The 27,501-nt window shown below is 51.1% G+C and overlaps 2 protein-coding genes across 2 annotated transcripts; both read left to right on the top strand.

The window, feature by feature from the left end:
- Nucleotides 1-5,243: 5,243 nt before the first annotated feature.
- On the top strand, nt 5,244-12,481 carry TBATA (thymus, brain and testes associated). Its single transcript, XM_026071035.1, has 10 exons — nt 5,244-5,290; nt 5,704-5,954; nt 6,508-6,678; nt 6,903-7,009; nt 7,731-7,895; nt 8,239-8,397; nt 9,370-9,451; nt 10,661-10,826; nt 11,260-11,309; nt 12,402-12,481. Exons 1-10 carry the CDS (start codon nt 5,244-5,246, stop codon nt 12,479-12,481), a joined length of 1,278 nt encoding a protein of 425 aa, XP_025926820.1.
- Nucleotides 12,482-13,890: 1,409 nt separating this feature from the next.
- On the top strand, nt 13,891-27,166 carry LOC112968635 (microsomal triglyceride transfer protein large subunit-like). Its single transcript, XM_026071077.1, has 18 exons — nt 13,891-13,957; nt 15,309-15,490; nt 15,753-15,896; nt 16,334-16,441; nt 17,334-17,450; nt 18,394-18,533; nt 19,165-19,318; nt 20,032-20,189; nt 21,006-21,171; nt 21,485-21,592; nt 21,729-21,941; nt 22,076-22,290; nt 23,219-23,316; nt 24,442-24,563; nt 24,706-24,933; nt 25,290-25,414; nt 25,696-25,866; nt 27,019-27,166. Exons 1-18 carry the CDS (start codon nt 13,891-13,893, stop codon nt 27,164-27,166), a joined length of 2,664 nt encoding a protein of 887 aa, XP_025926862.1.
- The last annotated feature ends 335 nt before the right edge of the window (nt 27,167-27,501 follow it).

The raw sequence follows: 27,501 nt of genomic DNA on the forward strand, positions 1-27,501 counted from the left end.
CACTGCTCTTTAAATCACCCAAAGAGTTCAGAGGTTTGTCTAACAAGCTCCTAAATCTTATCTTTCTTGTCAATCTTATCAACTACCTGTTTAATTGTAAAAATGTAAATAAAATGCAGCAAGAGTTGGCCTAATGCCTCATGACTCACATACATCTCCCAAACAGAGAGAAGGAAGAGGTTCTTCAGCCGCGCTTGAGCCTTCAAGAACCATTTTAATTCTAAGCAAGCACTGGCTTTCTTGCAGCTACCTCTAAAGCCAGCAGCAGCAGTCCGATAAGTAACAAGATACATGTGTCAAGTCAGGAAAGCATCCATGATTTCCCTATATCTGATTAAATATCAGATTAAACATCAGTTAAARAGTGACACCTCCCAGGACCACCTGCGACTCATCCCATGACTTTGCTAGCTATCACTGCTGCATAAGGCAGCAATGCTTTTGGTAGCAGCAGGGATTATGGGCAATGGAAAGACGATCCCGACACTGGCTTCTCTGGCCTCTTTTTTTGTTTGTTTGTTTGTTTAAATGGAGCATGCTTTTGTATCCAGCCAGGTTAGGTTACGCTGGTAAATAAAATATCTTGCATGCAACTCAGGGATGCTCAGCAAAGTAACAGGACACCCAGCACAAAGGGTAAATTGGCAATTACACCCCAGCATGCAAACAAAGACATTGCTGATGATACTGTGTACACGGAAAAATTAATGGCCAAGTAGGACTTGAGTGTGCACTGATATGAGGGTTTTACATGTCCTCCGGTTACTCCTACCTTTACAGGCCCAGCATCAGCATCACCTCATTAGTAGGTCTCCAGAATGATATCAAATGACTCTAGAGTTAAAAGAAAAGCACCTGCATAGCAGAAGAGCTCCCAACACCGCTCACTCAAGAGCAATCTATTCATTCAAAACCTGGCAGGTTTTGGAGCAAGACGCGACCGTGACCTCCCAGAGCTGGAAAGATGCACATTCATGTTCTAAAGGTTTCAAAATGTGTAGCGCTGTGTCTTCAAAAAAGAAAAAACACGACAAAAAACAGTTTGCCTCAGATAGAACAAAGCTCTTCACTTTCTGAAAGCCTGATCGCTTTGAGGGACCTCAGTTTGAGAAATAATCAGGCTAYAAGCATRGATAARGCCTACAAGTGAAACCATTCATTGAAACAGGGGAAACAATAGGGTTGTGAGGTTTTTCTTGGGGGGGGGGGGGGGGGGGGGGGAACGACACAGTAAAACCTCTCAAAATGCTTTAGTAAAAAAAGTTAATATTGTGTATATATACACACACTTTTTTTTTTTTTAAGATCTGGAGGAACAGCAAAATATCAGTTACTGTGCTTCTGGTGCTCCAATCTGTTTGTTCTGTTAAATCCTTTCCAGTCAAGTCATTTCTAAAAATCCTTTTACTTATATTCAATTTAACCAGGACGAGAAGCGATCTGGCTGCAGACTGGTGAGGTGTTGACTACTTAACCAGCAATAAGGGAGCTCACCTCATCTGCAGCTATCCCACTAGGTCCCAAAATACTGAGCACTATTAGCTTTTTTTTTTTTTTTTTTAATTTAACTACAAAAAAGCTGCTGGGAAGGGCTGCACTTCAGACATGTCAGGAGGATTTCGCTTCCACAGCAAGGTGGAGAGCAGACTGGAGTACATGCTTTAGCACTCAAAGGTGGATCCGTGCATTTTCCTTCTCTATTGCTGGTTTTAGCTCAGCCCAGACACATTGCACTCACGAGGAGCCTGGCGCTGTGTTGATCCAGGGACAAGCTGGCCATCTGCATCACACGAACTACAGCCTCAGCCTGTGCCAAAGTGGTTGCTTGAGCTCTCCATTTCAGTGGTGCTCCAAAGACTGGCCTCAGACTGCAAGCAAACACGTGCTTGTTATTCTTCAACCCTTGCAGGAGGCCATTAAAGATATATAACAGAGATCCTGCTAAACAACCACTTATTAAATCAAGAATTCAAATCAATAGCAGAGGCATCACTTGATTTAAAAACTTATTTTAAAGCTAAATTAAAAAGCAGTTGCATTGCCAGTTGACAAGGTTGGAATGGTTTCCCTAGCAGTTGTTGAGAGTACAAACTCATGACCTATGCAGAGAGAAGTTGGAGCACCGGGGGCATTTGCACCRTTGGTTTTAATAAATATGGTCATGTCTCAGGCTTGGAGGAAGCATTATTACCTTAAAAAAAGGAAAATGTTCCTTTTTTTGTTTCAACAGGTGTTTCACACTAGCCTAATGAAACCCCAATCACTGCTAAAAAGCCCAAAACCAGAGCAGCAGAGGGGAGACTAGAAGAGCTGCCAGGTTATTTGCTTGAACARAGGGAGCAGGATGTGCTCATCCAAAGCAGACCTTCATCCATGGCTCCCAGAAGGTGGAAGAAAGCAAATAACAGAGCCTTCCCTGGGGGACTGGGCCCCAAATGGGCACACAGTTCACAAARAGATGGGCACTGATTACCAGAGGTTTATAGGAGAACCACAGGAATGACAAAAGGGTCTGGAAAACAGGACCTCTGAGGTGAGGTAGAGGGCAACAGGGTCATAGCTCTCCTTAAACTCCCCTCTAAAGAAAAAAAGAAGCAGCCCTCCATGTCAACTGGGGCTGAGGTTAGGAGTTATAAGCTACAACTGAGGCAAGATGAGGCACAAGGAAAACCTTTACAGCAGCCAAAGTAGTAAAGCACTGGACTGAATTCTTTCACGGTACTGGGAATCTCCACCAGCAGAGGGGCTTCACAAGGAGGTGAGACAGTCATGGGTCATGAACAGTGCTGGCAAAGCCAACCCTGCCTCAGAGCAGGGAGAGGGGCCACGCAACCTCCCGAAGTCAATTCCAGCCTCTTTTTCTGCAATTCCAAGAGAAATCATTAGGCACCAGAGTAGCAAAAGCTTTTCTTAAGGCTATCAGACCCAAAGAAGGKCTAAGCAGTTTGGGCTCGAGAGACCTTAGAGTCCGATGTAGAACTGGTTCCCACCACTTCACCRTGCCCAGGCAGCCTCTGCTGACCTCATCTATTGAAACCCCCAGGACGTAACTATGGTGAGCGCCCAAGACCCGTGAGGAACGGGGCTGCGAGGCTGTTTCACAGCCCCCGTGGGTGGGGGGGAGCAGGGGGGCCAGGCTCTGCTGTCGTCCCCAGAAAGGCAGCCTAGCAACCCGAACGCAACGCGGCCCGGAGCACACGCGCGCTGCCATACAAATGAGGGGCTTTTGCAAGACTCCCTCCGCACGCTGGGAGCCGGGAGAAGGGCTAGGGGTGAGTAGTTCTTCTTATATATCCGATAGCAGACACATCACTAGCGCTGTTTGCCTTTGTCCAGGTATCACAAGCCAAATTCTCCCTACAAAACAATTGCCTAAAAAAAGGCTAGGAAGCAAGAACTTCTGGCTGCTAGGCTCAGTTTACACAAACTGTCTTTAAAAGGTATAGTACAAGACCAGAGCTGTATGAAGAAGGTAGATTCGTAAATAAAATGGCTCCAAAGATCTCAAAGCCCAATATTTACTGTTGCTGCCTGAGAGTGTTTGAGCATTTTTCACTTGCTTTTTAAACAGGCAATAGCAGTACCGGTCAGATACTTAACGTGTCCTTGCTCCCAAGGCAGGCTATAGAGTGCTTTGCAGGAATTATATCTTCCCCTAAGGTATTTGTCTTGGGGGAAAAAAGTATATCTGCATAGCTTTGCTCCTGGCATCTGATTGCATTTATACTATTCATAGAGCCTCTGGGGGCAGAGTCAGACCCTGGGTGTCCAGCCTTTCTCAGCCAGCCCAAACTTACTGCATAGCAGGATAGACCCCATATACCTCGGGAAGGGGAAGCAGGAGGAAGGGACAGAGGTCTTGGGAACACTAACAGCTCCCTGGGGGACCTACCTACCTACCTGAGCAGGCACCAGGATCCACCAACAGCCCCAGATGCAGGAAGGGGATGAACCAGGTCCAGGGTCCCTCCAGCCAGGAGCAGCCAGAGATAGGGCTGCAACCAGGGCTACAAAATGGGTCTGAAAGACTCATCCAGGAGCCAGGACTGGGCTTAAATGCAGTGTGGGCAGGTGTGTGGGCACCAGGTGAGGCTGCTCAGGGCCATTAAAGCCCATTAGTGCCCTCAGGGCCTGTCGTCAGCTTTATGCTGGACACGTGCTTGGCTGTCCTGGCCTGAAGGGTCCTGGTGGCCAGCTTTGCCCGCAGGTGGCAGGCACTGCTGGGAGGCTTTCCCCTGTGTTAAAACACATCTAGCAGCAAGAGCATTTGCACAGCTTGATAAACACAAAAATTAGAAAAGCTCTAGCAAAGCATCAGGCAGGCCTGCCTGAACAGAGAAACCAAACTGGGCAATATGTTGACACCCCCCACTCTAAACTGCGTTGCAGATACCTCACTCAAAAAAAACTGCCCCCAGGTTATTTCACAAAGGGAGGAGTTTGGGGAGATTACCATTTTCAGAGAAATTACTGGAATGCCTTTTGCTTGTATTATTTGCGCATGGTAAATTGTTTAGAAAACATGTGTTGCAAGGCTGTATTTACCGCTGAGTACTTTACGCAAGTGCTGCACGCTGTTGGAGGAGAGCATCAGCATCTGCTCCCAGTGAGCTCTGGATACTCTTCCAAGCTTCCTCCAATATCTCCACGATTTCCCATGTGAGGTTGCCCCCAGCCTGGAAGAGAGAGGCAATGAACGGTCCAGCTTAGATGGGGAATGGACAGTACAGCTTCTTCTCCAGATGTTCAAGCACTGGCCTCTAAAAACGGCTGTTAGAGACCTTTACAGGCCCCCAGCTCAGCAAACAACCCATCAGTGGTCACCCTGCTAGGGAGCACGGACTTTACATCCCAAGCACCTGGCTGTGAAAGCAGAGTCAGTGCCCACCAGGTCTCCTCCTCTGCTTTGATCTCCCTGCCCCCAAATCTATATACCTGCCTATCGCACTGTGCCACCCTCTGATTTTCGCTGAGCCCCACACCCAGAGCGAGCTCGTGTCCCTGGTCACCACGGCATCCTTACCAGCCGGGTGCAGGCACGTGGAGAAGCTGCACCGTAGCTTGGCCACCCGGTTTTACATCTTCCAGAGGCTGTTTTGCAAAGCCGAAATGTGAACGGGGATTGGGAAGTTACGGGCGGCATCTGCCTGTGTAACACTAGACAGCCACATATCGAACGGACCGCGTGGCTCGGCGCGCAGGAGTAACCGGCGGCTTTCCTGTCTTCTTAGAGACCTGCTAAAATGGCAACAGACCCCGGGGATCCGCAGCCTGACTCCCAGCAGCCGCAGTAAGTACCAGGGCCAGGAGGACTCGCCGAGCAGTGCCGGCAGCAAAGGAGAGCGGCCAGCGATGCCGGCTGGACTCCGGGCGGCTGCAGATGCCACACGTTGATTTGGGCTCAAAAATCGCCAGCAGAGCCGTTGTTTTTCTGGGGGTTTCCCTCGCAGGCTCCTTTTTYGGCGTTTCAGCACATTCTTGGGAGCCAGCACGGACTCGCCTCCCGCTTCTCCTCGCAGGAACTGCCTCGTGGCCTGGAGGTGGCAACACCACGTCCCTATAAATACTGGACGAGCCGTTTGCCGTGGGACTGCTTTGCACACGCGCATCCGTGTGTCATGAGCCCGGCCGCTCGTCCCGAGGCGCAGAGGTTTCACGAGCCGGGGACCGCGGGTGAGTGGTTTGCTTTTCCTTCCCTCGCAGCGCCAAGCGCGCCTCCGCGGCGGAGGAGGCGAGGAAGCTCGGGAGCCCCGTCGGCGGGCCGCGCGAAGCAGAGGACGTCGCCGCCTTGGCGAGCAAGCTGAAACGCGCGGCGCTGGCCGCCCCGCCGCGGCTCRGCCCGGCCGCCGCGAGACCACCGCCCTGCCGGAGCAGCTCCCGCTTCGGCAGCCTCAGCCAGCGCTCCTTCTTCTCGCGCCACAACCCCCACCCGCACCGGGTGACCCACATCGCGGGTGGGTGGCGCGGGGCGCGCGGAGGGGACGGCGGGGGCCAGCAGCAGCCGGGGGTGCTGCGGGCCCCCTGCGGCTTGCAAAGCGCTAGGGGACGCGAGAAGGGAACGGCAGCTTTTCTGCGGGGTGCTTCCTGAAGCAGGTTTTTCCCATCGATTGCTCAGAGCATCAAGGCTGATAGCCTGGGAATCCATATGTCCATCCCATACCTCTGKTTTTTTTCCCCCTCAGATCCCGTTTGATGCATTAAGACATTCCCAGCTGAATATTTCTCATGTGAACACCAGGCAAAAGCCGTCCTGTATCTTGCTTCTCGTTTAAAAATGACAGCGACGGCAGCTTAATTCATCCAAACCGCACGCTGCCCAACCTGGGGAGACGTCTAGAAGCAGAGACGCTGCGGGAACCCACCTGGCTGTGCAGGAGGAGGGGGAAGATTTGTCTGTCCATCCCGCAGGACCGGGCACCTATAGATTTATTACCCTCGTGGGACATAACAGAAAACACTGAGGTTTATGTGGGCTCCTTCCACGCTGTTTTTCCCTCTTTCCTGCAGGCCTGAATGGCATGCCCGTAYGCACGGTGAAGGACGGCTGGCCAGCGCTGAGCCCTCTCTCGCCGCACTCCCGGATTAAGGACCAGCTTTCCACCCCCATCCCGGGGGTGCCAGGCAGGCAGATGCCAATCGGGGATCCCCCCAGCAAGGCGATCCCGTGGCTGACCACAGGTTAGCACGCTCCCCATCGCAGGATCCGGTAATCGTTGTCCCGATGGAGCAGGGATGGGGATGAACAGCTCCATCTCGCCGGGCTGAAACAGTTCCCGGTTCTGCTCACGAGGCTGCCGGATGGGAAAAAAGAGAGGACGTCTCTTCGCTCGGGGTTTTGAAGACTTTGGGATGTCACCGGTGCAAGTCTGTGGGAATTTCTCACAGCTCTCTGATTTTCCCAGGTGCGCTGTCAGAGGCCTGGAGGGAAGAACTGAGGGAACTTGCTGCCAGAGTTAACGCGTTCTCTCCCGCTGGAACGGCAAGGAAGGAGGCGGCAAGCCAGGAAAAGGTACGGGGGGGGGGGCGCACGGGAGGGAGAGGAACGGAGGGGGAACAAGGAGAAAAACCTGACTTACATTCAGCCTGAGGCTGCTCCATCACTTTTCTAAGCCCTGATCTTCGCGTCGTTTAGGGCTTCAAGGGACGTGGGGAATCTCCTTGAGAAAAGGGAAGCGTTAGAGAGTGCCTTGCTCAGGGTGAAAGGTGCAAGGGCAGGAATCCCGCTCCCAGCCCAAGCTTTGAACTTTCCCATCCAAACCTGGAGCCTGCACAGTGTGCATCTCGATCATGTACTAGCTCGTAGCCTCCGGAGCCCTGTGAGCCCCTTCCCTGCGGCGCTGGAGAGCCAATGCCTCCAGCAACAAAAATGAAGGCGCCTGAGCCGAACCGAGAACTGGTTTAACACAGCCACTTTTCACCTCCCGAGCCGCGAGGCCAACCCTGCCWCAGCACGCGGAGGAGCTGAGCTTGCACAGTCCCCACTTCAACACCCAGCGCCGGCACCAAGGGTGGGCGAGGATTTGTAAGCAGCTGCAGGTCAAGCCCAAGGAGCACTGCTGGGGAGAGACGGTGGCTGGGCACAGAAGAGGGGATACGGGGCAGGAGCGAAGAGACCAGAGGGGAAGCTAGAAGGGAAAAGCTCTGCAGGTTAGGAGCAAAGCGCACGCGGAAACCCGGCTGGTGGACGGTTGCACCGTTCTGGTGGCACGTGTGCTTTTACGTTTCGGCAGGCCCGGCAGCCCCAGCGAGTGACCCAGTACTCGGCAGAGACGGGGCGGCTCATCCCACCTCCCTCTCGTGCCACCACTCACCACTCATCCTGCCAGCTGCACTGCAGGAGTGCCGGGACTGAAGGGAAGCCAGCTGCCCTCTCCTGCCAGGGCCAGGAGCTCGTGGTAAGCAAAAGAGACTGGAGTGGCCGGGCAACGAGGGCTGAAGTGGCTGGGACAGACAGACAGACAGAAAGACCTGCCGTCACAATCTTATGGTTCATAACAGAAAAGATAGGGGACAGTGATTAAGACTTAAAGCCACTACGGCTCGTTATATCACGTCATCTGACGTGCTGAGGCTATAGAATTATGCCTGTTTTTTCTTGCAACGCCAGAAGAGCCATTTTCCCCAAAAGCGTTCCTTCTGGGATGGAGGTTACCGAGAGATGGCGCATCCGCTGATTCCCTCRGCAATGTGTTCCGCGGTGAATCAGCCTCACTGTTAACCCGCATGCCCTGCTCCCAGTTAAAACGTGCCTGGCTTTGGCTCTCGGCCAGCGCAACGCACGAGGGGGTGCTCAGGAGCACCCATGTGCAGGCAGGACCGCATGAGTGGCAGCCGCCTGAGGTCCTCCCTGGCACAAAGCCCAGCCRGCTGCAGTGGGACCTGCTGCAGATTGTCCTGGTTAGTAGAAGCTAGCAGACCCTAGAGAGCCTCCTCACGGCGGCCAAAACATCCCTCAGGAAAATAACTCGTGCCTTCTCCTGCTCCGTAGGTGCAGCCAGCATCCTTCGCTCTTGCCTCTATGGTTGTGCTTTTCCACTGAGTCATCCTGTAAAGATTTGCTCCTGGGGGCCCGTTATGTCCTCTTCATTATCTCTTATTTCCCCCTTTGGGCTGTCTGCATATTTTGTCAGTGGTTATTTTGCGCTTGCTTCCAGGCCTTTCCTAAAAATTCCTGACTAATAAGAGGCTGGAGTGGGTGTGTAACTAAGGATCATCATGTGCAAGAAACGGGAAAGGAACAGAGCCCTTAGGGACTCTTTCCGTTCCCCCACCAATCTGCCCCAGGGTGATCAGATACTGGGAACGGAGCTGGAAATTTCCCAGCTAGCTGAGATCTGTACTGGGAAAGCCATGAGACCATGYGGCAGCCTCCACAGTTCAAACCCAAGCCCCAGAGCCACCTACTGCCTCCAAGCCAAGAGACCCTGGCTTTCTTCTGGTGCTGGCATTCACATGGCTAATGCACTGCTGTTTCCATCAGACATTTCGGGCARGAATCTGCCCCTGCAAATCCCCCCTCACATGTGCAGGTACTCATGGATGGGGAGGCATGCAGAGCCTGAGGAGCCTGCACCCGTTCGGGTCTGGTGGCTGCTCATGCCTCCTGCCTGCCAGCCAAGATCATGTGTTCAGGCGTGCAACTGAGAGGCTTTCATGCAATAATCTCCATTTCCTCCACCCTGCTTACAGCTCTGCAAGTTAGGCTTTTGGGCAGGGTGACCACCCTTTGCCAAAGTCCACTCTGGTGTCCTAGCTAGGTGACCAAGGTCCCTGTGCGTGCCACGCTGACCCGTCGCGTGTTCCGGGCACAGCCTGGGGCACGACGACCCGACCGCGCTGACCGTTTCTGCTATGCTCTTCTGCCAACAGGTGCTGGAGCTGCTGTGTCAGATCCTGCAGACAGACTCCTTGATGGCAATTCAGCAGTGGCTGCTCACAGCTGGGCAGAGGGGTGAGGACAACCAGGAATAGGAGGGTTGGAGACCGGGGCTCAGGATCCCACTTCTGTCCTTAAAGCTGGCCACCCTCGTTGCTTTGGCTGGGCCTGCTGTGAGTGAATTCAGCACTTCATATCTCAGGGAGCCCAAAGCTCCCTGCCACACACACCCCTGGGGAGGAGAAATGCTGTCACAAGGCATTTCTTAGGGTTTTCTAATTACCATCTTTGCAATGACTGCCCCTTGCTGGGGATTCAGACCCTTACACTCCCGGGCCCTCTCGAAAACCTGGACAGACCACGAGCGTAAAGAGCTTTTGGGACATTGTCTCTCTTTGGTCTCCAGGAGGGTTTCCTTCACTCTGCCCATTCTGCTGCTGATTACTTTTTTGATTTTTCTGATACTTTCCAAGGGGACCCAGAGTTAAATCAAAAAGGCTGTTTACTTTTAAAAGACATTGCTCAACATTTTCAGCTACAAAATTTCTACTGCTCTAAAGAAACCATTCATCCCAAGGAGATCATAAGTGCTCAGTGCTTCAGAAATCCAAGTTATTTGTTTACCTAGTTATTTTGGCTTCAGCTGCTCAATATTTGGCACAGCCGCTTTGGCTCTAAGTTTTAGGTGCTAGTTGCAGATAAACCTCCAGACATCAGCACAGCATTCAACTGAAAAAGTATGATGATGGGGAGGTAGGTGTCCTTGACCACATTGCATGGATTTAATTTGTTGGAAGAGGATTTGCACTGGCAGCATGTGCCAGGATGGAGGTGGGAGAGCCTGTTTCTCTTAGGTGATGTGGTGAGGGGCCAGAGGAGCACCCCATTTTTTAGCAGCACTATTTTTAGGACAACAAATCTGTCTATAGATTTGCAATATTGCATAAGCCATCTTTCCGAGAGCATGACATCCCCAGAGGCTGAGATTCCCACCCTGTCCTGCATGGTACAGACAGTGGGCATGAAAGCAGAGATTTTTGGAGCAGGGAGGGCAAAGATGGAAGGAAGGAAAAGAGCAGGTAAAAATAAAGGCTTTCGGGAGAAAGTTTAGCAAATCAGAGGTTTTATAAAAGCCGGTTAATTGCAAAGTGAGTGGAAATCAAAAGTGAAGTCCCAGAAAGCAGGGGGAAAGAGGGCCAACTTACAACACCAGTACCAAAGCTCTTAGTGCAACAGCGGAAACGCGCTTCCTTCTGCTGCCTCTTTGCCCTCCTCTTCTTGCAGAAAAGGACGTTGTCCTGGCCTTGCTGCAGACTGCAACTGCCACCCTCCAGCTGGAGCTGCAGGTCCTGACCGCGGGCACGGGGGACAGCGCTGGGTGCCAGGCGTCCCAGACCACCGCGGGCCTCTCCTCCGGGGACCGGCGCGGCGGGAGGAACCAGCCAGGCAGGTACCTGCAGGGCGTTTCTGCGGGAGGACGGGGGAGACCCACGCTTTGGGGCTCCTGTGTGTACACAGGAAGGACCCACGTGTGGGAAGAGAAACATCAGGGGATCCTAACCAGATTAATCTTGCGCAAATACATTATTCCCCCTCCTTTTGGTTCAACTGAGCAGTGGAGTGAAAGCTCGCTAAAGTTTATGGCAGGCCTGTGACTTTGTCAGCACACAGGATGAAAGCACGGGACAAGGGTGAACCATGTAATGATGCTGGGCAGCAGTGTCTTTGGCTAGACCCMCAGTCACAGTATTATACAGTCACTACGGAGAGGACAAACACAGCAACCAAGCATAACACCGAGCAGCAGCCTAAGCCGCCCRTCCTTCATATTTGTGACCTGCGCCAGGAGTATAAAGCATCTAATTTCTTCTGCTCTCTCACAGATACTCCCAGGGACAGAAGCMAGAACCAGTTCCACGGGAGGACAAACCAGGTACACATAGGCATTAAAATGCATTGCATTTGTTACCCACACACTTTGCATCCCAGGCTCTTGTGGCGTCCTTACAAACCTGGACCAAGGAGGCCTCAGCAGGCGCTCAGGCAGAGAAGCCTTGCTCCAGTGACTGACCAAGCTGCACATCACTCAGAGAGTGTGATTCATTTCTAAGCACACATCAAAGCCTGAGCTAGGTATTAAATTTCCTACATAACTGATGGAGTTAAATAAATACCATCAGAGGGAGATTAATGTCACTGTAAGGCAGTATCCAAGATACGTGACACACAGCATCCTCCAAAGACACCTCTCTATTCTCCTCTGGCTTTAGAAGGATCCTGGACGGCCGGTTTAGTCCAGAGACCTCATTTAGGAACCTAGCGATAAATCCCATCCTTGGTGACTTTCCAGCCACGTGACCGCTTTTCCTGCCCATTGCCATCTTATTACGAGTGTGAGATTATAACAAAGTAGGCAAGGAAATGCCAGCAAGATTTCCTCCGTGCCGATTTCAGAGGCACCACGCAGGGGCTCGCCAGCCCATCACTGGGAGCGAGCGGTAGCCCAGGCCAGGGGAGCAGGTTTCCTCCCGCCGGGATTTGGATGTGGGACAGTGGATAAATTCCCTTTCTCAGGATTGCTGGGAAAATTCTGCCAAGTGACTAGCGCATGGTTTTGCTGCTCAGACTTCCCTGCAGGTAGAAGTCAGCAGTCCAGAGCTCCACACAGCAGAGCAGGTTGCAGCTCGTCGGCTTCCCACAGTCCGGTCTTGGAATGACACAGCATCAAATCTGAATAAGCAAAGCTGCCTTGGCATCCAAAGTGCARTCCCACTTTGAGACCTCCTTATCAGCACGGTCTTTTTTCACAAGCTATTTYTGTTTGCCTTTCCTGTCCAGGTAGCGTGTTTTTCTGCAGCCAGCAAGCACTCTGGAGCCTCATTTTCAGATGGGACTTAGGCCCTTAGAAGCCTCAGCCACTTTGCTCTTCTAAATATCTCATTTTTTCCCCACCCTAGCCAAAGAGCTAAATTTCTCAGTGTTCAGCAGGACTTTAATCCATCCCAAATGTGTTTTTCTTTCTCAGTGCGCRCTAGTACAGCAGAAGTCCTCCAGGTCCATTCATCCCAGGAGGAGAAGCCAAGGCAGCCAGATCCTACCAACTAACAGTGTCACAACCCTGTGGGAGGAACTGCTATCACATTATCCACTACACCTGAAATGCTTTATTCCCTACATAGTACAAAGGGTTCACGTAACAAGTTGCGCAGTCTCAGCATCACCTAGATCCTCTCCTTGCTTTTACCTCCTACACTGAGATGCACCAAAGTTAACTGCAATTTCGTTACTGACCCCTCCATGGAGTTTCTAAAATTGTCCACAGCTTGAAGTCCAGCTACGCTCGCACGGTCGGTTTATTATTCGGAGGGATCACAGAGGAAAACTGGCCTTGTGTTGGCAGCCGTTCCAGGCGCAGGAAAGGCAGCAAGCCTGGACAGGGGTTGACTCTGCCTGAAAAGCTGGGCCTTTACACATCTCACCCCTTCCCTGAGTCGGCAGAGCACAGACCAGCTGCTCACCCTCAGATCCCTGGATCACTCTYGCCTACGTGCCCGCTGTCATCTCGGCCCAAGCAGCCTCCATAAACACCTCCCTGACCTTCCTGATTTGTGCTAAACGTAAGGCTTCTGCCRAAATCGCAGCCCTGCAGAGACTAGCAGAGCAACGACTGCCCAGACCGAGCAGGACCAGCAGCGCAGGACCCCGCGTGCGCTCTCCCACCCCTGGACTGCTTCGCGTGCTCCCTGTATCTTTTCAATGCAACTCTGGCTGCTTGCTGAATAAAAATCCTGTTGGGAATCACATCCTCAGCTGGTCGATGGTTTTGGGCCTGGCTAGTCAGCACCAGTCTCCRGACCCTTTTGGCCACCCTTTCCCATGGCATTTTTGCAGGGAGCCAGTTTTTGCCTCCTGCGCTCGGTGCGGGGCTGGGACGGAGGCTGATTCCCGGCTTGACTCCCTCCACGGGTGCACGTAAAYGTGTTGGTAGCCCCCCCGCTTGCAGGCGCTGCCTCCGTCCCCCTCCAGCCTGGCCCTTTAAGTAACCTGAGCCTCCGGGCTGGAAGTCCCGTCTCTAGCTCAAAAGAGGAGGGAAGGCTGCTGCTTTTCCATTCATCGCCTTCTGGGTCGTTTCTTTTAAAAGCAACCATTTCTTCCGCTTTCCCCTCCGGCGGGGGGCCGGTAGGTGGGACAGAGCTGCTTTCCGAGCCGCCCCCTCCCACACCAAGGCAAAGGTTTTTCTCCACCCAGAAGTGCTTCTGGCAGCTCTTTTTTGCAACTTTCCCCCTCGTCGCTCTTTGGCATAAATCAGCCGATTTCCAAACCCTCCGTGGCTGCYGGGGGCTGGTGCAAAGGATTAATTATTTGCTTTTCCTTGGGTGTGTTAACGCAGGGACAGGGAGAAGGTCAGGCGCAGTCACCTGATGCCGCAAATCTTGCCCACTTTTGTTGTCTAGTCCCTCTCCCACCCCCTTGCTTCCCGGCTCCCGCTCTCTGCCCAGCTCCCAGCTCCCACCATGAATCCGCAGGCGGTTTCGGGATACATTTGCCTGCTTTGCTTGTCCTTCGGGAGCACAGCGCGAGGTAAGAGACTTTGCACTTTGGTTCCTGCGGCGGCCCGGGCCACGGGATGCTCGTCCCCCGCACAAGCAGCTCCCGGGCCGCTCCGCAYGGGAAGCGCAGGAGAGCGGGGCTCGGCAACCGCTCCGGCTCCCGGCCAAGGGAAGAGTTATTGCCGCGACAGCTACGACAGTCCGCGCTGCTCCCCAGCTCGGGGACGGGTCGGGTCGGGTCGGGGTAATTGCATTTTTCAGGGCCGTGAAAGTCCTCTCCGTGGGGTGAGCAAAACTGGGGCTTTTCAGACCACGCGCAGCACAGAAGTGTAGGAATAATTCCRATTTGCAGAGGAAAACCCAAGGGGAGCGAGCTGGCTTTTCATTTAATCCTGACTGCCTCAAAGGTGGATTTTTTCCCCTTCCTGGAGAATGCAATAATTTTTCAGAGGGATTTTAAAGCCTAGTTTGTCAGTTATACTAAAAGCAGCTGCACCCTAAACCGTTTCAAAAGCCCAGAAAGTGCATCAGATTGGGAGGAGCATTTCAAGTGGCTTTAGAAAATGGCAAACTCCCCAAATCATATTTGCGTATGAACAAGGGAATTGACTGCAAATAATTCTAGACAAAATAAGAGTAAAGCAAAGAGGAGTTTTGATCTAAAGCTGCCCCAGTGACTTCACTCAACCATATCACAAGGCCATTGATTTAATTAAGGATGAGCAGTTCTGATACAGCTACTCTTCAAACGGGGGAGAAAAAGAGGGAAAAGGTACAACATGAAGAATAGGACAAGGCTTCTCTCTTAACTAAAAACACTAGTGTTGTCTCTATTGATGCAGAAYGCTGAAAGACCCTTCAAAACAACTTTCCCGTCTGTGGGCATGCTCAGGAGACTGTGCTTCAGGATTGAATTGTATTTCATGGGGACCTTCAAAAAGTCCCAGAGTCCCCAAGCAGGGCATCCACCCTGAACATCCTTTCTAGGGCAAGCCTGGAAACTTAGCCAGGAATCAACTTCCACCCTGTGAATACCCAAATATCCCCTAACCTGCATTTATTACAGAAGCGGGTGTTGTCTGGAAGAAGTATTTGTCCACTGTAACCTGCTAGAGGAGCACATAGTTTCCAACCTGAGTAAAACCGAAACCAAAAACTGCAAGCACAAATATTTTTCCAGGAAAACCTTCTCATATTCTTCCAAGGCAGTTCTACCTAGCGCCTGGTGAAAAATGACACTTTCAGAAGGCAAAGCGATGCAGTTTGCAAGCTTTTCTGGAAGCCTGAGTCCTCTCTAGCATGGGGGCACGCCAGCTACAGCAAGCAGAGGGACTGAGAACCATGGATGTATGCAAGGCTTCAATGTTTGCCTCTTTCCCTAGGGAATCTGCAGCCACTTTCGTTCCAGCCCGGGATCCTGTATCAGTACCACTATTCCCTGGATGTCCAGCTAGATTACATGTCCAAGCTGTCCCTGCAGGGAAGCTGGCTGAAGGCTGAAGCTTTGGTTCAGGTGCACCGACTCTGGAGGCATCCAGGAGGGGAAGAGCTTCTCCAGGTGCAGGTACATGAGGCTGCCGAAGGGTTATTAGTGCTTCTCATAGCAGACCTTTTTTTATAGTGAATAGTAAATCCATTGCAGCTTGATACTCCTCACGTAAGTAGTGGGGTTTTATTCCCTTAGCCCCTTCCATTTTGAACCCAAGTGGTATGAAACACGACCTCTGTGACAAAGGGCATTGCCTGCAGGTTAAATGCACAGAGGCAGTGGGGAACCTGGGAGCACACGTCTTGTCATTACTTTCTTCTCTCTTCCACCATCGTAGATCCAAGACCTAAAAGCCCAACATGCACCAGAGCATAAGAGGAGTCAGGATGGTGCTGGAGACCCATCCGTGGAGATTGCACTGAGCCAGGAGACGCAAGCAGAGCTCCAGCAGCCAGTTTTTATCTCCTGGAACAGCGGGAAGGTGAGCTGGACGCATACTGCGCCCACCCGTGCCCCCCCACAAACTGACCAGAGTGGCAAATATGAGAACATACGGTCTCCCACAGAGCCCAGCACGACCCCAGATGCTCCAAACTGGGAGAGTGCTGCAAACTCAGAAGAAGCTCCAGCATCATTTTTTAGCAGTACCTAGGTCTTATTCTTAGGATGGTAGCTCCTTGCTGACCTTCCTCTCTCCTAAGGTTTAGGAAAATCAGGAAAGCTTTGCTTAAAAAAATATAAAAGGTTTGCAGGCACAGATCCACAAAGTCAAGCCTGTGCTATTCAGGGATACAGCCTTTCTTGTAAGATCTCCAGGTACCTGCAGGGTGTCTGGTATCGCTTAGGTTGCAGGGGAAGACACCTTTCAGCAGAGAGAACCTGCTGCCCCACAGCCAGACACCAGTTTTATCCTTCTAGGTCAAAGCCTTCTACGGAAATGAAGCAGAAAGTCCCCTGATCTCAAATCTGAAACGAGGCCTCATCAGTCTGCTCCAGGTCCAGCCCCATCCTGGCACAGCAGTGGAGGTAGGTGCAGAGCTGGGGTTAGTTCGGAGGGCAAATCCTGCAGGAAAGCTGAGCCGGGAAACCATGCTGCAGCACTAAAATCAGCCCTGAAGCAGAGCTAGCCCCAGATTTTCAGCAGAAGAGGCAAAATTCAGGATAAACATAGCTGGGTTTGCTGCTCTGGTTGCCCGTGGGGTGTGAATGAAGATGACTGTTGAAAAGGACACCCCAAGGCAGGAGGTGCTGTGCAAACACCCTCACTACTCATGCCAGAAAGGGTTTATAAGCACAAATTTAAAAATATACATATCTGCAGATGATTTTCAGGAACAGACCCTTTTAGAATATCCTTATCTCCTGGACAAAAGGAAAAGCAGAGAGGGAAAAAAAACAACAACAGGAATTCTGCTAAGTGCGATTCACTTCACACAGCCCATCCAGCGGTCAGCAAATGACAGGGAAATCCTTCACTTCACAGTTGAACTATTCAGAAGTGAATTTTGAACAAAACCAAATAACCTCAAAACTGTAGGCTCAAAAGTCCAGGCACAAAGGTGCTGCTGCTGCTGGTGTTAGCCTGAAAAAGCAAAGAGGCCAACGTCCTTCCCAACTGGATTTTGAGGTATCAAACACCCCATTGGGGCAGTTACTTGATTTACATATGCAATCTGATGTGGTAGCCATACCACCAGCTACGAGCAGATAACTGGACACAGACCTCAAACTTCATGGCTTCAGGACCAAATTTGCAAAATACAGCCCTGTTCCTAGCTTCCTGATGATTTTGATATTTATCGGGTTTGTCTTTTACCATGTCTGCTCTCTACACAGATCATTTTCTTCAGGCTCTCACAAGCTGTAATGACAGCTGATCACCATTCACCATGATTTCTTACATTTAACTGTGTTTCAGGAGGACGTTTCTGGGAGCTGTCAAGTCACGTACACTGTTTCCAATGATTCAGCCGTAAAGACAAAAGATCTCCTTAGCTGCACGAAGCCGAAATTTGGATTTGCCTCCGTAAACAAAGCAAGTCCAATGCTTTTGCAGTGGTGGTAGGACTCAACTTGTGACTCTGTCAAGTATACTGGGGTCTTCCTCAAATCTTACTACAGGTGGTCTTTGAGTCCCTGACCTGAGTGACCCACTTACAGCTGGAAGCAGCCTTCTGCACCAGTCTGTAATGGGTTCAGCTCCCTCCCAGCACTCCCCAGATGCAGGGCCAGGTGCTCCGATAACATCCCCTGAGTTATCAGCCCTCTCCACACCAGGGCTGAGAGATGAAGCAGAGGCAAGGGGTGAAGTCCAGCATGTGCGTCATTCCTTTCGGAAGGAAAAAAAATAAAAAAGAAAAAAGAAAAAGCAGAGAGCTTCCTCARGGTCACTGTGCAGCATAGCAAAGGAGCCAAGCATTTTTGGCATAAGTTCACCAGTGATTATTTTTGCTTAGCTTTCTCTTTTGCTTGGAGAAAGTCCTTGCAAATGTTCATTAGGACACGGCAGGTTTTCTTTGCTGGTGCTACCTCTTCCCACGCAGGACACTTGTGTTGGGGCAGCTATATCGCTAGTGCTGTCAGATGGACCCAAAGGAAGGGCAATGCCTTGTGAGGAACTTATTTCCAGTTTTCACAGCCTCTAGCCACCACCCATGGCCGGCAGGAGCATCCCCTCCCTTCAGGCAGGCCCTCCTGGCTCTGCTTCCCCTGTTGTCTTCTGTAGCTGAGCCACAGTGACACAAAGAAATAAGTGTAATAAAAGAGAGCATCCACATGGTGTCACCAGTCTTCCTCCGCATGTGAGCCAGGGCGCCAGAGCATCTGTGCACCGCGGTTCTCACCAGGGGCTACCATCTCCCAGGCCTGCAAAGAGACTGGGTCCTTCCTAATTTTCCTTTCTTACAGTTGAAGATGAAGGGGGAGACAGGAAGCAAGAAAGGTTGAAATTTTTTCTCCTTTGGTTTTCCTTTTTTAAGATTTTCGGAGTCCAGTGGCAACCCACCAGCAAAAGCCTGTACTTGGTGAAAGACAACCTCATCCAGTCAGTGCTAGCGGAGGAAAGCCACGCGGTGTCTCTGAGCCTGAGGTCCACCACTGGCATCAAAATCAGTTCAAGGTGAGTGATGGACCTGTGCAACTGCCTAAACTGGACAGCCTAGCACAGGATGACCTGTGTTGACCATGTGTTGAAGATGGAAGCTATTCATTGCTTTCATGCCATCTCGTCTCAGTTAGCATAGCCCGATGCAGGCAGCGAGGAGATGCAACAGTACAACAGCTAGGCACGCGGTGCACAGAAATCAGCTTAGTGACAGGACATATTTGACCGCTTTCCTCCCATAGCTGGCTGTTTCCCCACATCCTGTCCCATGGGATCCATCCCTTGAACCAGAAGTTTCCTCTGGAGAGAGGATCCTCAAGGGGATGTGCAGCTCATGGGAGCATGCAGGCACAGTGGGAACTGAGAGAGGTCCAGAGGCCCTTGGGAAACCTTACTGAGCGGAGATTAAGGACCTACTGCTTTAGCCAAGTGAGCTGTCATCAGCCTGGGGCAGAAAAAGGCTGCAGGACACCTCTGCAAATCTCTGTCTCCAAGAGCTTCCCCTTTTCTTCCCTTGTGCCTCAGCCTCCCCAAAATATCTCATCTCCCTCTATCTCTTCCTTCTCCAAACCTGTGTGAACCCAACCAGCCTCAGAGCAAAGGAGGGTGTAAACTATGTTCCCATTTGCTTCTTCTCCCTCAACAGGCAACAGCTTGAGCTAGCGTCTTCTTCCATGCCTGGCCCGGCAGAGGTGCCTGGTCAAAGCCTCGAGGACGCGCTGGCTGGCACGGAGGGAAAGCACCAGCCCCTGGACATGGCCTGCCTGCATTACCGGAGGGTCTGCACCCACTGCCCTTCGGTCAGTGCCACCAAACACCCCCAAAACATGCCCCGTGCTCCTCTCCCAGCTGGGCGCCCAGACACACACAGCGCAGGCAGGAGATGGCTTCCAGGCTAGCTTCTTGCCTAGACTAGAAGAGAGAGCACCCCACCAGTCTTAAGCCTGACCTGTTATTTCTGTCCTAAACAGCTGTGCCTAATGCTGCTACAAGCTGTGGAAAGGAGCCCTCTCTCCCCAAGACATAGCTGCATTTCTGTGAGGGGAGAAGTAACCAGATGCACAGCTGGCACATCTAGTCAGGGTTAAACTCATCGTGGGTCTGAGATCAGGAAATATTTCCTCCACCCCCACTCTGCAGGTCAGGCTGGCAAGGACAAACGAGGGGTTATTTCTGCCTCCAACCATTCTCTAGGCATTTCCTTAGGAAATCTGGGCTTGCAGCGCCTTACTGACACTGGTGATGCCCTCGGTTTCTCCTACTCTTTTCCTGCACGTTACAGATTTACTTTTTGGCTGTAAGACTTCAGTGGTGGGAGTGGGAGAGCGTAGCAGATGTTCTGTGGCCCCCCTCTATTTGCAGGCAACTGTATGTCCTGGATTCAGTGTCCCTACATCTCCCTGCACTCCTGAATATTCACTTACTATAAAACATTGTCCCATGTTTGAGGATCCTGGGGAACAAGGCTAAATTGCACATGACACCGGTAACAAAACAAACCTTGCCTTTGCAGCTCAGAGCCTATCTGAAGACTTTTGACAGCCAGAAAGTCAAAATGGACATCGCCAAGGTGTCAACAACATGGCAGTTCCATAGGCTCATCCAGATGCTGCACAGAGCAAAGAAGAGAGATATCCTGCAGCTGCTGAGGGTAGCTCCGGAGGAGATGGTGTAAGACCCGCAGTATCTATCTTGCCCCAGATGGCTCTCTATACCAATAAATGGCATGTAGGACCCTGGGATGCAGGGTCATTTCTGGACATGCTGGTCCATAAACCACACCTAGTCCAGGCAGGTGTGCAGGAGCTTTCCCAGCTTATCCTCAGCAGTGCAAACGGCCTCCTGTTTTTCCTCAGTGCCTGTTCTTTACAGCCACCATATGGCCAGTTTTCACCAAGCATCAGGCTTTGGGGCAGATCAAATGCTCCAGCAAGGCTTTGGGAAATACTGGCAGAGGCTTGGCCTTTACAGAACACACAGCCATGGCCCTGTCATCCATCCCCTGCAAATGTGAATGCCGGGGCAAGGCTCGGCTGTCTGCAGCAAAACGCTAGGTGTGACCAAGTTCAGAGCAAAGCTCGCAAATGTGATACACACAGATAACGCCAGCTCAGTAGCCAGTGCTGATGAGCTTGTCTTTGAAGAAAGTTCTTTGCAAAAGTCCCAACCTCTTAGGGTTTGTTTTTTTTTTTTTTTTTTGAGCTGTGAATTGAAACTTCAGGGTGTTTTTAAGTAGGGAAAAATAAATGAAACTGGGATTATCTTTAGCAGCTTTAGAAAGACAGGGGGTCACATTCAGCCCCAATGGAGGTACATGTAATCCCAGCATCCCTTCAAAGGATTCGACCTTTGCTCCCTTGCCTTGGCCTGGGGAGGGGGAGCCGAGGTCCTCTGCAAGGGCCAAGGCTGGGGCAAGGTCACTGATCCCAGTGGTGCCACACTGGGCACCTTGTTTCTCCTCTGACAACCATCCCCTTCTCGCTCCAGCCCCTTCTTCGTTGAAGCCACGGTGGCTGCCCAGTCAGCAGCATCCTTGGCAGCTCTCGCCGACTTTCTGGATTTCGGCAAGGACCCCAGTTCCCTGCTGGAGAAGTTCCTCTACGCAGCAGCTTTCTCCCCCCGGCCTTCTAAAGAGCTTCTCRGCCTGGTGTTAGTAAGTAGAGGCATCTCTCTCTCTCCCTTAGGGTCCAGGGCATTGAGTGGTTTTAACTGGACACCAGTGATGGGAGTAARTGCATTCAGCAGAAAGTCCTTTATATCAGTGTATTACAGATRTTAAAAGCTTAATTATCTACTGTGAAAATTGGCATTTTATCTGATCAGATCATGCGTTGACTCCTTCAAGGCTGGTAAGAGCTAGTCTTTCTTACTTTTTTAGTAAACACCGAGACAATAGCTAAAGCACACTCCTCCTCTCTCTTTTTTCATTTCCCTTCTTTTCCTTAAACCCCTTTTCCTCCTCCCAGGACAAGCTCCAAGGGAAGCGGTTGGCACCAGAGGTCTGGGAGACAGGGATAGTTGTCATAGGCTCTCTCGTTAGCAAATTGTGCCGGCAGAATCTGTGCGGATCGCAGGTGGGTTCCCCGACAAACCTCCATGCTCACTTTTTCAGCCTTACCATCCTTCCCCTTCCTCTGCAGCTGCCCGAAACATATCCTGCACTTCATCCTCATCCTCCTCTGCTTCTATCCTCTTGCAAAACCAAACCAGGAGGTGGAGCGTGGAGTGAAAACCATCCTGCAGGGACTAGGAAGAGCCAAGGAGGAGTCCGAGGTGGTTATTTACCTGGTGTCCCTGAGGAACGCCTTGCTGCCCGAAACCATCCCCACCCTCCTGCACTACGCCGAGGAAGGCCCTGCTGCGGTCGCGGCTGCAGCAGTCGCTGCCCTGCAGGGGTTCCCCAYGCAGCACATCTCCGGCGAGGTAGGAAACAAAGCTTCCCGGTTAAACTGAGACACTAGGGCTAGGGATGCAAAGCAGAGCCCGAAAGGCTTGACCACCACTGTTTGCATGCCATCAGGCATAACGCCATAGTTTAAATTGCATTCTCGCATCAGGTGAAAAGAGCGATGAGGAGGATTTTCCATGAAAAGAGGAAGAGCTATGAAAAAACATGCCGCCTGACTGCCGCAGAAATCCTCTTAGACAACGAGCCTTTGCCCATGGACGTCATCAACATCCTACTGGCCACCAAGGAGCTGGAAACAGAAATGGCAACACTTCTGCAGCTGAAGGTCCAGAACAGTTTGCGTGCTGAACACCACCCAGCGAGGTGGGTCGGGAAAGGAAAGTTGCATTTTCCCCCCCCCCCATCAGTCTACATCATTCTTTTTTCCTCCTCTACACCCCAGCTGTGGCTTTTGAACTGCATACCCCTCATAGCTGGGTCAACATCTGATCTGGCTACGCCATGAAGCAATGCTGTAACAGTGCCAGGGCTGCCTGGTAATTCCCAGCTGTGGGAGGAAGAAAACTGCAGGGCTGCTAAGGCAGGTGTTGCCAAGCAAGCCCAAATCCAGCATCTCTCCTTGTCTGGTCCTGCAGCACAGCAGCACCCGGGCTCATTGCTTCAGCAGGAGCCCAGCAGCAGAGTCCTTGGAGGCCAAAGCTCTGGCTTGCAGGACAGTGCACAATTTGTAACTGGCTTAATCTTTCTATGTGCACAAAACAAACCAAGCACAAAAATCTCCAAGCTAGGCAAAAGCTGCACAAAAACATTTGAATGGTTTATTCTGATAAACCAGAGGAGAGGGAAATTCCAGCATGGTCCTGGTGTGCTCATTTCCTTTTTGCTCACATTTGTCTGGACAGTCAGGAATTCAGAGAAATATCTGTAGAAATCAAGCCAGTTATGCATATTCCCATCTAGTGGGATTTACAGGGGACTTCCACCCTGAAGGCATTCACACAGCTGCTCTGAATACTCCTTCGGGGATCATTGCCTTGTAAAACAGAAACAAACAGTACTCTATAAATTAGCGTGCCCTGTGACATGCTTGCTTCAGCCAAGCAGCATAAAGAGTTGGGGGGTTGCATTTCTTCTGCAGTTTTTAAATTCTTRTCTTCTTCTTTTCTTTGTACAGCTTTCTTTAATGACCACTAACATTTTCTGTGATGAATTTGGCTTATATTTAATTCTGACTGTGAATTCCCCTTCCTTTCTTTCCAGTCCTCATACATCTTTTCCTTCTTGTTTCCAGGAAGATAGTGAAGGATGTCATGAGAGACCCACAGATAAATAACTACAACTACTTCTCGAAACCTGGCATCTCCTCTGCCTTCTCAGGACCCCTGACAGGTGACACCACTGACAACACTGTTTCCCTTCCCCTCAAAAGGCCCAGCAGGTGCCTCTGGTTTACAGAAATTCCCCAAAATCTAGTCTGAGATTTCTGAGCATCTCCCACAAGCATCTTCTAGAGTCCAAGAGCAGGTGTCTCCCCTATATATTCATATCGTCTCCTCATACATGTATGCCTTCCTCTGGCTTCTTTGCAACCACCTGCTTTCAACAGAATATGAGCTGGGCCACATACTTTTCCCAAATCCTGCTCATTTGAAAGAGGAATTTCATCTGAAGGTGAAACCAGTGGTAGAGTGTGGGAGGGAGTTTCTGTGCTTTTCCTGATAAGTCAGTTCCTTAGGTATTTTTAATAAGTGATTCAAAGAGGAGAATCCTTGGGCTGGGATAAAAAAAAAGTCATCGAACTTCAGAGACACTGCAATTAATGCCTGCTAGATATCTGCTTAAATCTTCACCTGTCAGCTCTCACTTGTAACCCTCTTCAAATCATCTTCTTCTAGCCTTATATTTATAAAGCTCTTCTTGGGGGGGTGTGGAGGCAGAGTAACCAACATCCATAAGAAAAATATAGCAATGCTAAATCCTCCAAGTACTGTAAGAATGGAAGAAGATGGTGCAGAGAAGCTTTTCCCTCTAAATACTTCAGCTTTGTCAGACATTTTATTGCTAACGTATTCAGCCACCCTGACCACAAATGCAAGAGCTCTACAGGACTAGCAACACAATCACTTGGCTTAAAAATTACCAAGGAGCTCTCAAGAGTCTGCTTTGAGACATCCCCAGTGACCCCCCATTTTTCACAGTAAACCTGAATGAGCTTTTTATAAGAACTCACCTGCTCTGCCRAGCTCTGGCTCCATTGCACCAGGCACAGGGGAAGAACCACACTTGCCAGCCAGGTTGCCTGTGATCACACCAGGATCTGCAGCTCTCAGCCAGTGCCTCCCACAGTCACCAGTGGGCTCTTTATTATCTAGTCAGTGTTGATCCCCTGCAGCTGTTATCAGAGCACTTGTGATTCATTGTGATCCTGTGACTCATTCCCAAAAAGCAATACGTCACATCCTGCCGCAATGGATACGGTGCAGGCCTGTTCACGGGCGCCTCTCTGTCTTTCAGTCACCCAAGACCTGCTTTCCACCTTCGGGCTGGAGCTGCTATTTACGGAGGGTGGATTCCTGAGAAAGAGCCTCTCCGACTTCTCGTTGTTCAGCCGTGGCCATCGGCTTCACGTGGCTCAGGTGTGCTACCTGGAGAGTGGCTGGGTGCCAGCTATGCAAAGCAGTTCAACAAGTGTAGTATCTCAAGTAGCATTGCAGTGCATCGAACTGACTCTCTAGCTTTGCTCCATGCAGCTTTCATGGCTCTATCTCTGTGTTTTAGGTCACTATTGAAGCACAAGGGATGGAGTCTATGCTGGGAGAAAACACACTGGAAGGAGAAGAGGAGCCAGAGCTCATGGCTGGGATGTCTGCCACTTTCTTCGACGTTCAGTTGCGGCCAATTGTGTTCTTCCAGGGATATACAGATTTAATGGCCAAGGTCCTGCTAAGCAGTGGAGAACYCACAAGTGTGGTCAGAGGGAATCTCCTACTGATGGACCATCACCAGGTAATGGATGGAGGGACAACCTGCCTCCACCCCCATTGGCTACTAGACTGGGCCATGGATGTCAAAGAATACTGAGTTCCCATACCTGATGTGCACTGGGTCATGCCGTGTTTCTCACTGTGGACCCAAATCTAAGAGTTAGATGGCACTACCAAAGGCCGCCTAGGGTTGGTAAAGCAGCCGGATGGCTGTGCTCTGCCGTGGGGTACCCATGGATCTAGTTCCCACCATGCAAACCCAGCCAGGGGCATTAGACTAGACAGTCCCAATAGCCTCACATCATTGCCTGTATCAGCATCTCGGCCAAGAGCTRTGTGTCCGGCCTCAGAGCAAGTACTGCCTTTTCCATCTCACAGGTCATTCCACTACAGTCTGGTCTACAAGTGGTGATCAAACTCCAGGGTGGGCTTGGGCTTGACATCTCAGCCAACATGGACGTGAGCATATGGGAGCAGGAACTGAAAACTAGCATCAGCACAAGGTCAGTGGCTCTGGAAATGCAGGCTACCCAGTAGGGTCTTAACACCCAGCATGAGGGTTGCCCCATCTTAGTCTGTCTTGCAGCTTATCCCCATGACCTTCTCCTGCTGTGTCCAGCCAAGCCTCTGCTCAGGGAGAGTGGAGAGGTGGGCAGGGAGCTGGTGGGCAGTGATTACACACTTCCTTTCCACAGGCAGATGTAAAATTGAGGTGATCAGAGGCTTGTAGAGGCTTGCCCAGCACCACGCCTGGTGACCGGACCTGTGCTCTTTGCTCTTGCAGGGGAAGTCTAGCCATAGATTTCCAGACAGAACTAGACACCCCTTTCTTCCAAACCACCATGAGAAGCCAGACTGAGGTGGAGACCTCGATCCACTTTGACACAGTCCTGCGGTTTTCTGCAAGCCCTGTGCTCATGTGTCTGCAGCTGAGAGAGGACCAGGTCCCATACAGGTAAGCTCTGGAGCTGTGGTGAAGGACACAGCCAGGGGTTCAGGCCCAAGCAGTGGGGATGACACCTCTCTGCTCAGTGGCTCTGTACCGGTGTTACCCTCATGTTCCGATCCAGCAGGCAGCAGAGCTCCTGGCTGAGCCAAGATCGTACCTGTCCCCGGCTCCGAATGTAGGAACAGCAGGAGCAGCAGCTCCAGCAGCACTCAGTTAAAGCCAAGGAGGCAGAGCTGCACAGGAGAGAGGAGATTTTAAAAGCTCATTTTTCTCTTCCCAGGGAGGAGCTGATTGCTTAGTACCTTGCTTCTTGCAGGGAAGGATAACAGCATCCATGTCCAGAATTTAATTTAAGCAAGTCCGACTTAGTCCTCCTAACAGGGGAAGTGAGGGAAAGGCTAACAGAAGTCTCAGACAGCCCCAGGCAAAGAGCTGAACTAAAGAGCATCAAGATTAACCAAATCCTCTCCCCAGAAAACCACTAGGCTGTTTTCTACAGTATTAAGGTAATAAACTGCTTTGTGAAGGAACCATTTATCCTTCTGTTAATAATAACCCCCAACCCCAGATATAACAGCGCTGCTTTCTTACACCCTTCTGGATATGTCTTTCAGAGGGGCCAATACAATATATCAGTCTAGGACAGCCTTTGCTATAGGTGTCCAAGACACAAAGCCCAAGAGCACAGGTACCTCGGACAGACAGATGCCGCTCATTCTCCCACACTCTTCCCAAATAAGAGTCTCCATTTCAGCCCATGGCTAGGAGGAGCGAGACAATACCCAAAACACACTCTTATTTTCTCCCAGCCTAAAGGACAACGTGGTTTCACCTACTGTGGAAACCACATAGGACTCAACCACGTTATAAATGAAACCAGCAGTGAAATTTCCCTTTCTGCAGTACAGTGACAAAAGACCTAGGACTTCTCAGGGAGAGGAGGGCATTAACATCTCCACGTTTGTTGAGTGGGGTGGGCCAAAACCATGAGGGAGACTGGGGAAGGACTCCACAAGTTCATGATGAGGTGGGTGGAAATGCAGTGCCCAGACCATCAGGTCTTCCGGAAATATAAAGCCCCGAGTGTGAATATGCTGGTGTGGGAGATGGATGAGGTCCACCAGCATATCCTCCTGACCAGTCTGCTCTGCTCCACAGAGAGATCTTCACAATTTCCAAATCTGCTGGGAGCCAAAGCAGCACTATGCGAAAAGGCCGGCAGGGCACCGTGGCTGGGCGGGAGTTTGCCTTGCATGGGACCAACTCCAAGATGTGCAACCTCCTGCTGAGAGAGGACAAAGAATAGGAGAATTGGTGCACTTTGGGCCTGAGTTACATCTCCCCTCCTGCCATGCACCCCCATTCTTCAACATGAGTTGCCAAGGGCCCTGCTGCACTCCTACACAACCATCTTTCACTGACAATAATAAAAAAAATGGAAAATGATGAAACCAGGACGTAAGAAGAGTCCAGGAGAGAAACTGCTACAGAACATCAAGAAGCACCCTCCTGTCCTGGGCCAGGGCTTGAAGATCTAGGCCTGCCCTGAGACCCCACAGGTTTGTCAGCCTGAACTCTTCCTCTTCATGGAGGAAGGCTGTGTGAAAGTCCAAATGGTCTACAGGGAGCCTTATAAAAAAA

The sequence above is a fragment of the Apteryx rowi genome, unplaced genomic scaffold, assembly GCF_003343035.1.
Source record: "Apteryx rowi isolate R43461 unplaced genomic scaffold, aptRow1 scaffold_320, whole genome shotgun sequence".
Lineage (NCBI taxonomy): Eukaryota > Metazoa > Chordata > Aves > Apterygiformes > Apterygidae > Apteryx > Apteryx rowi.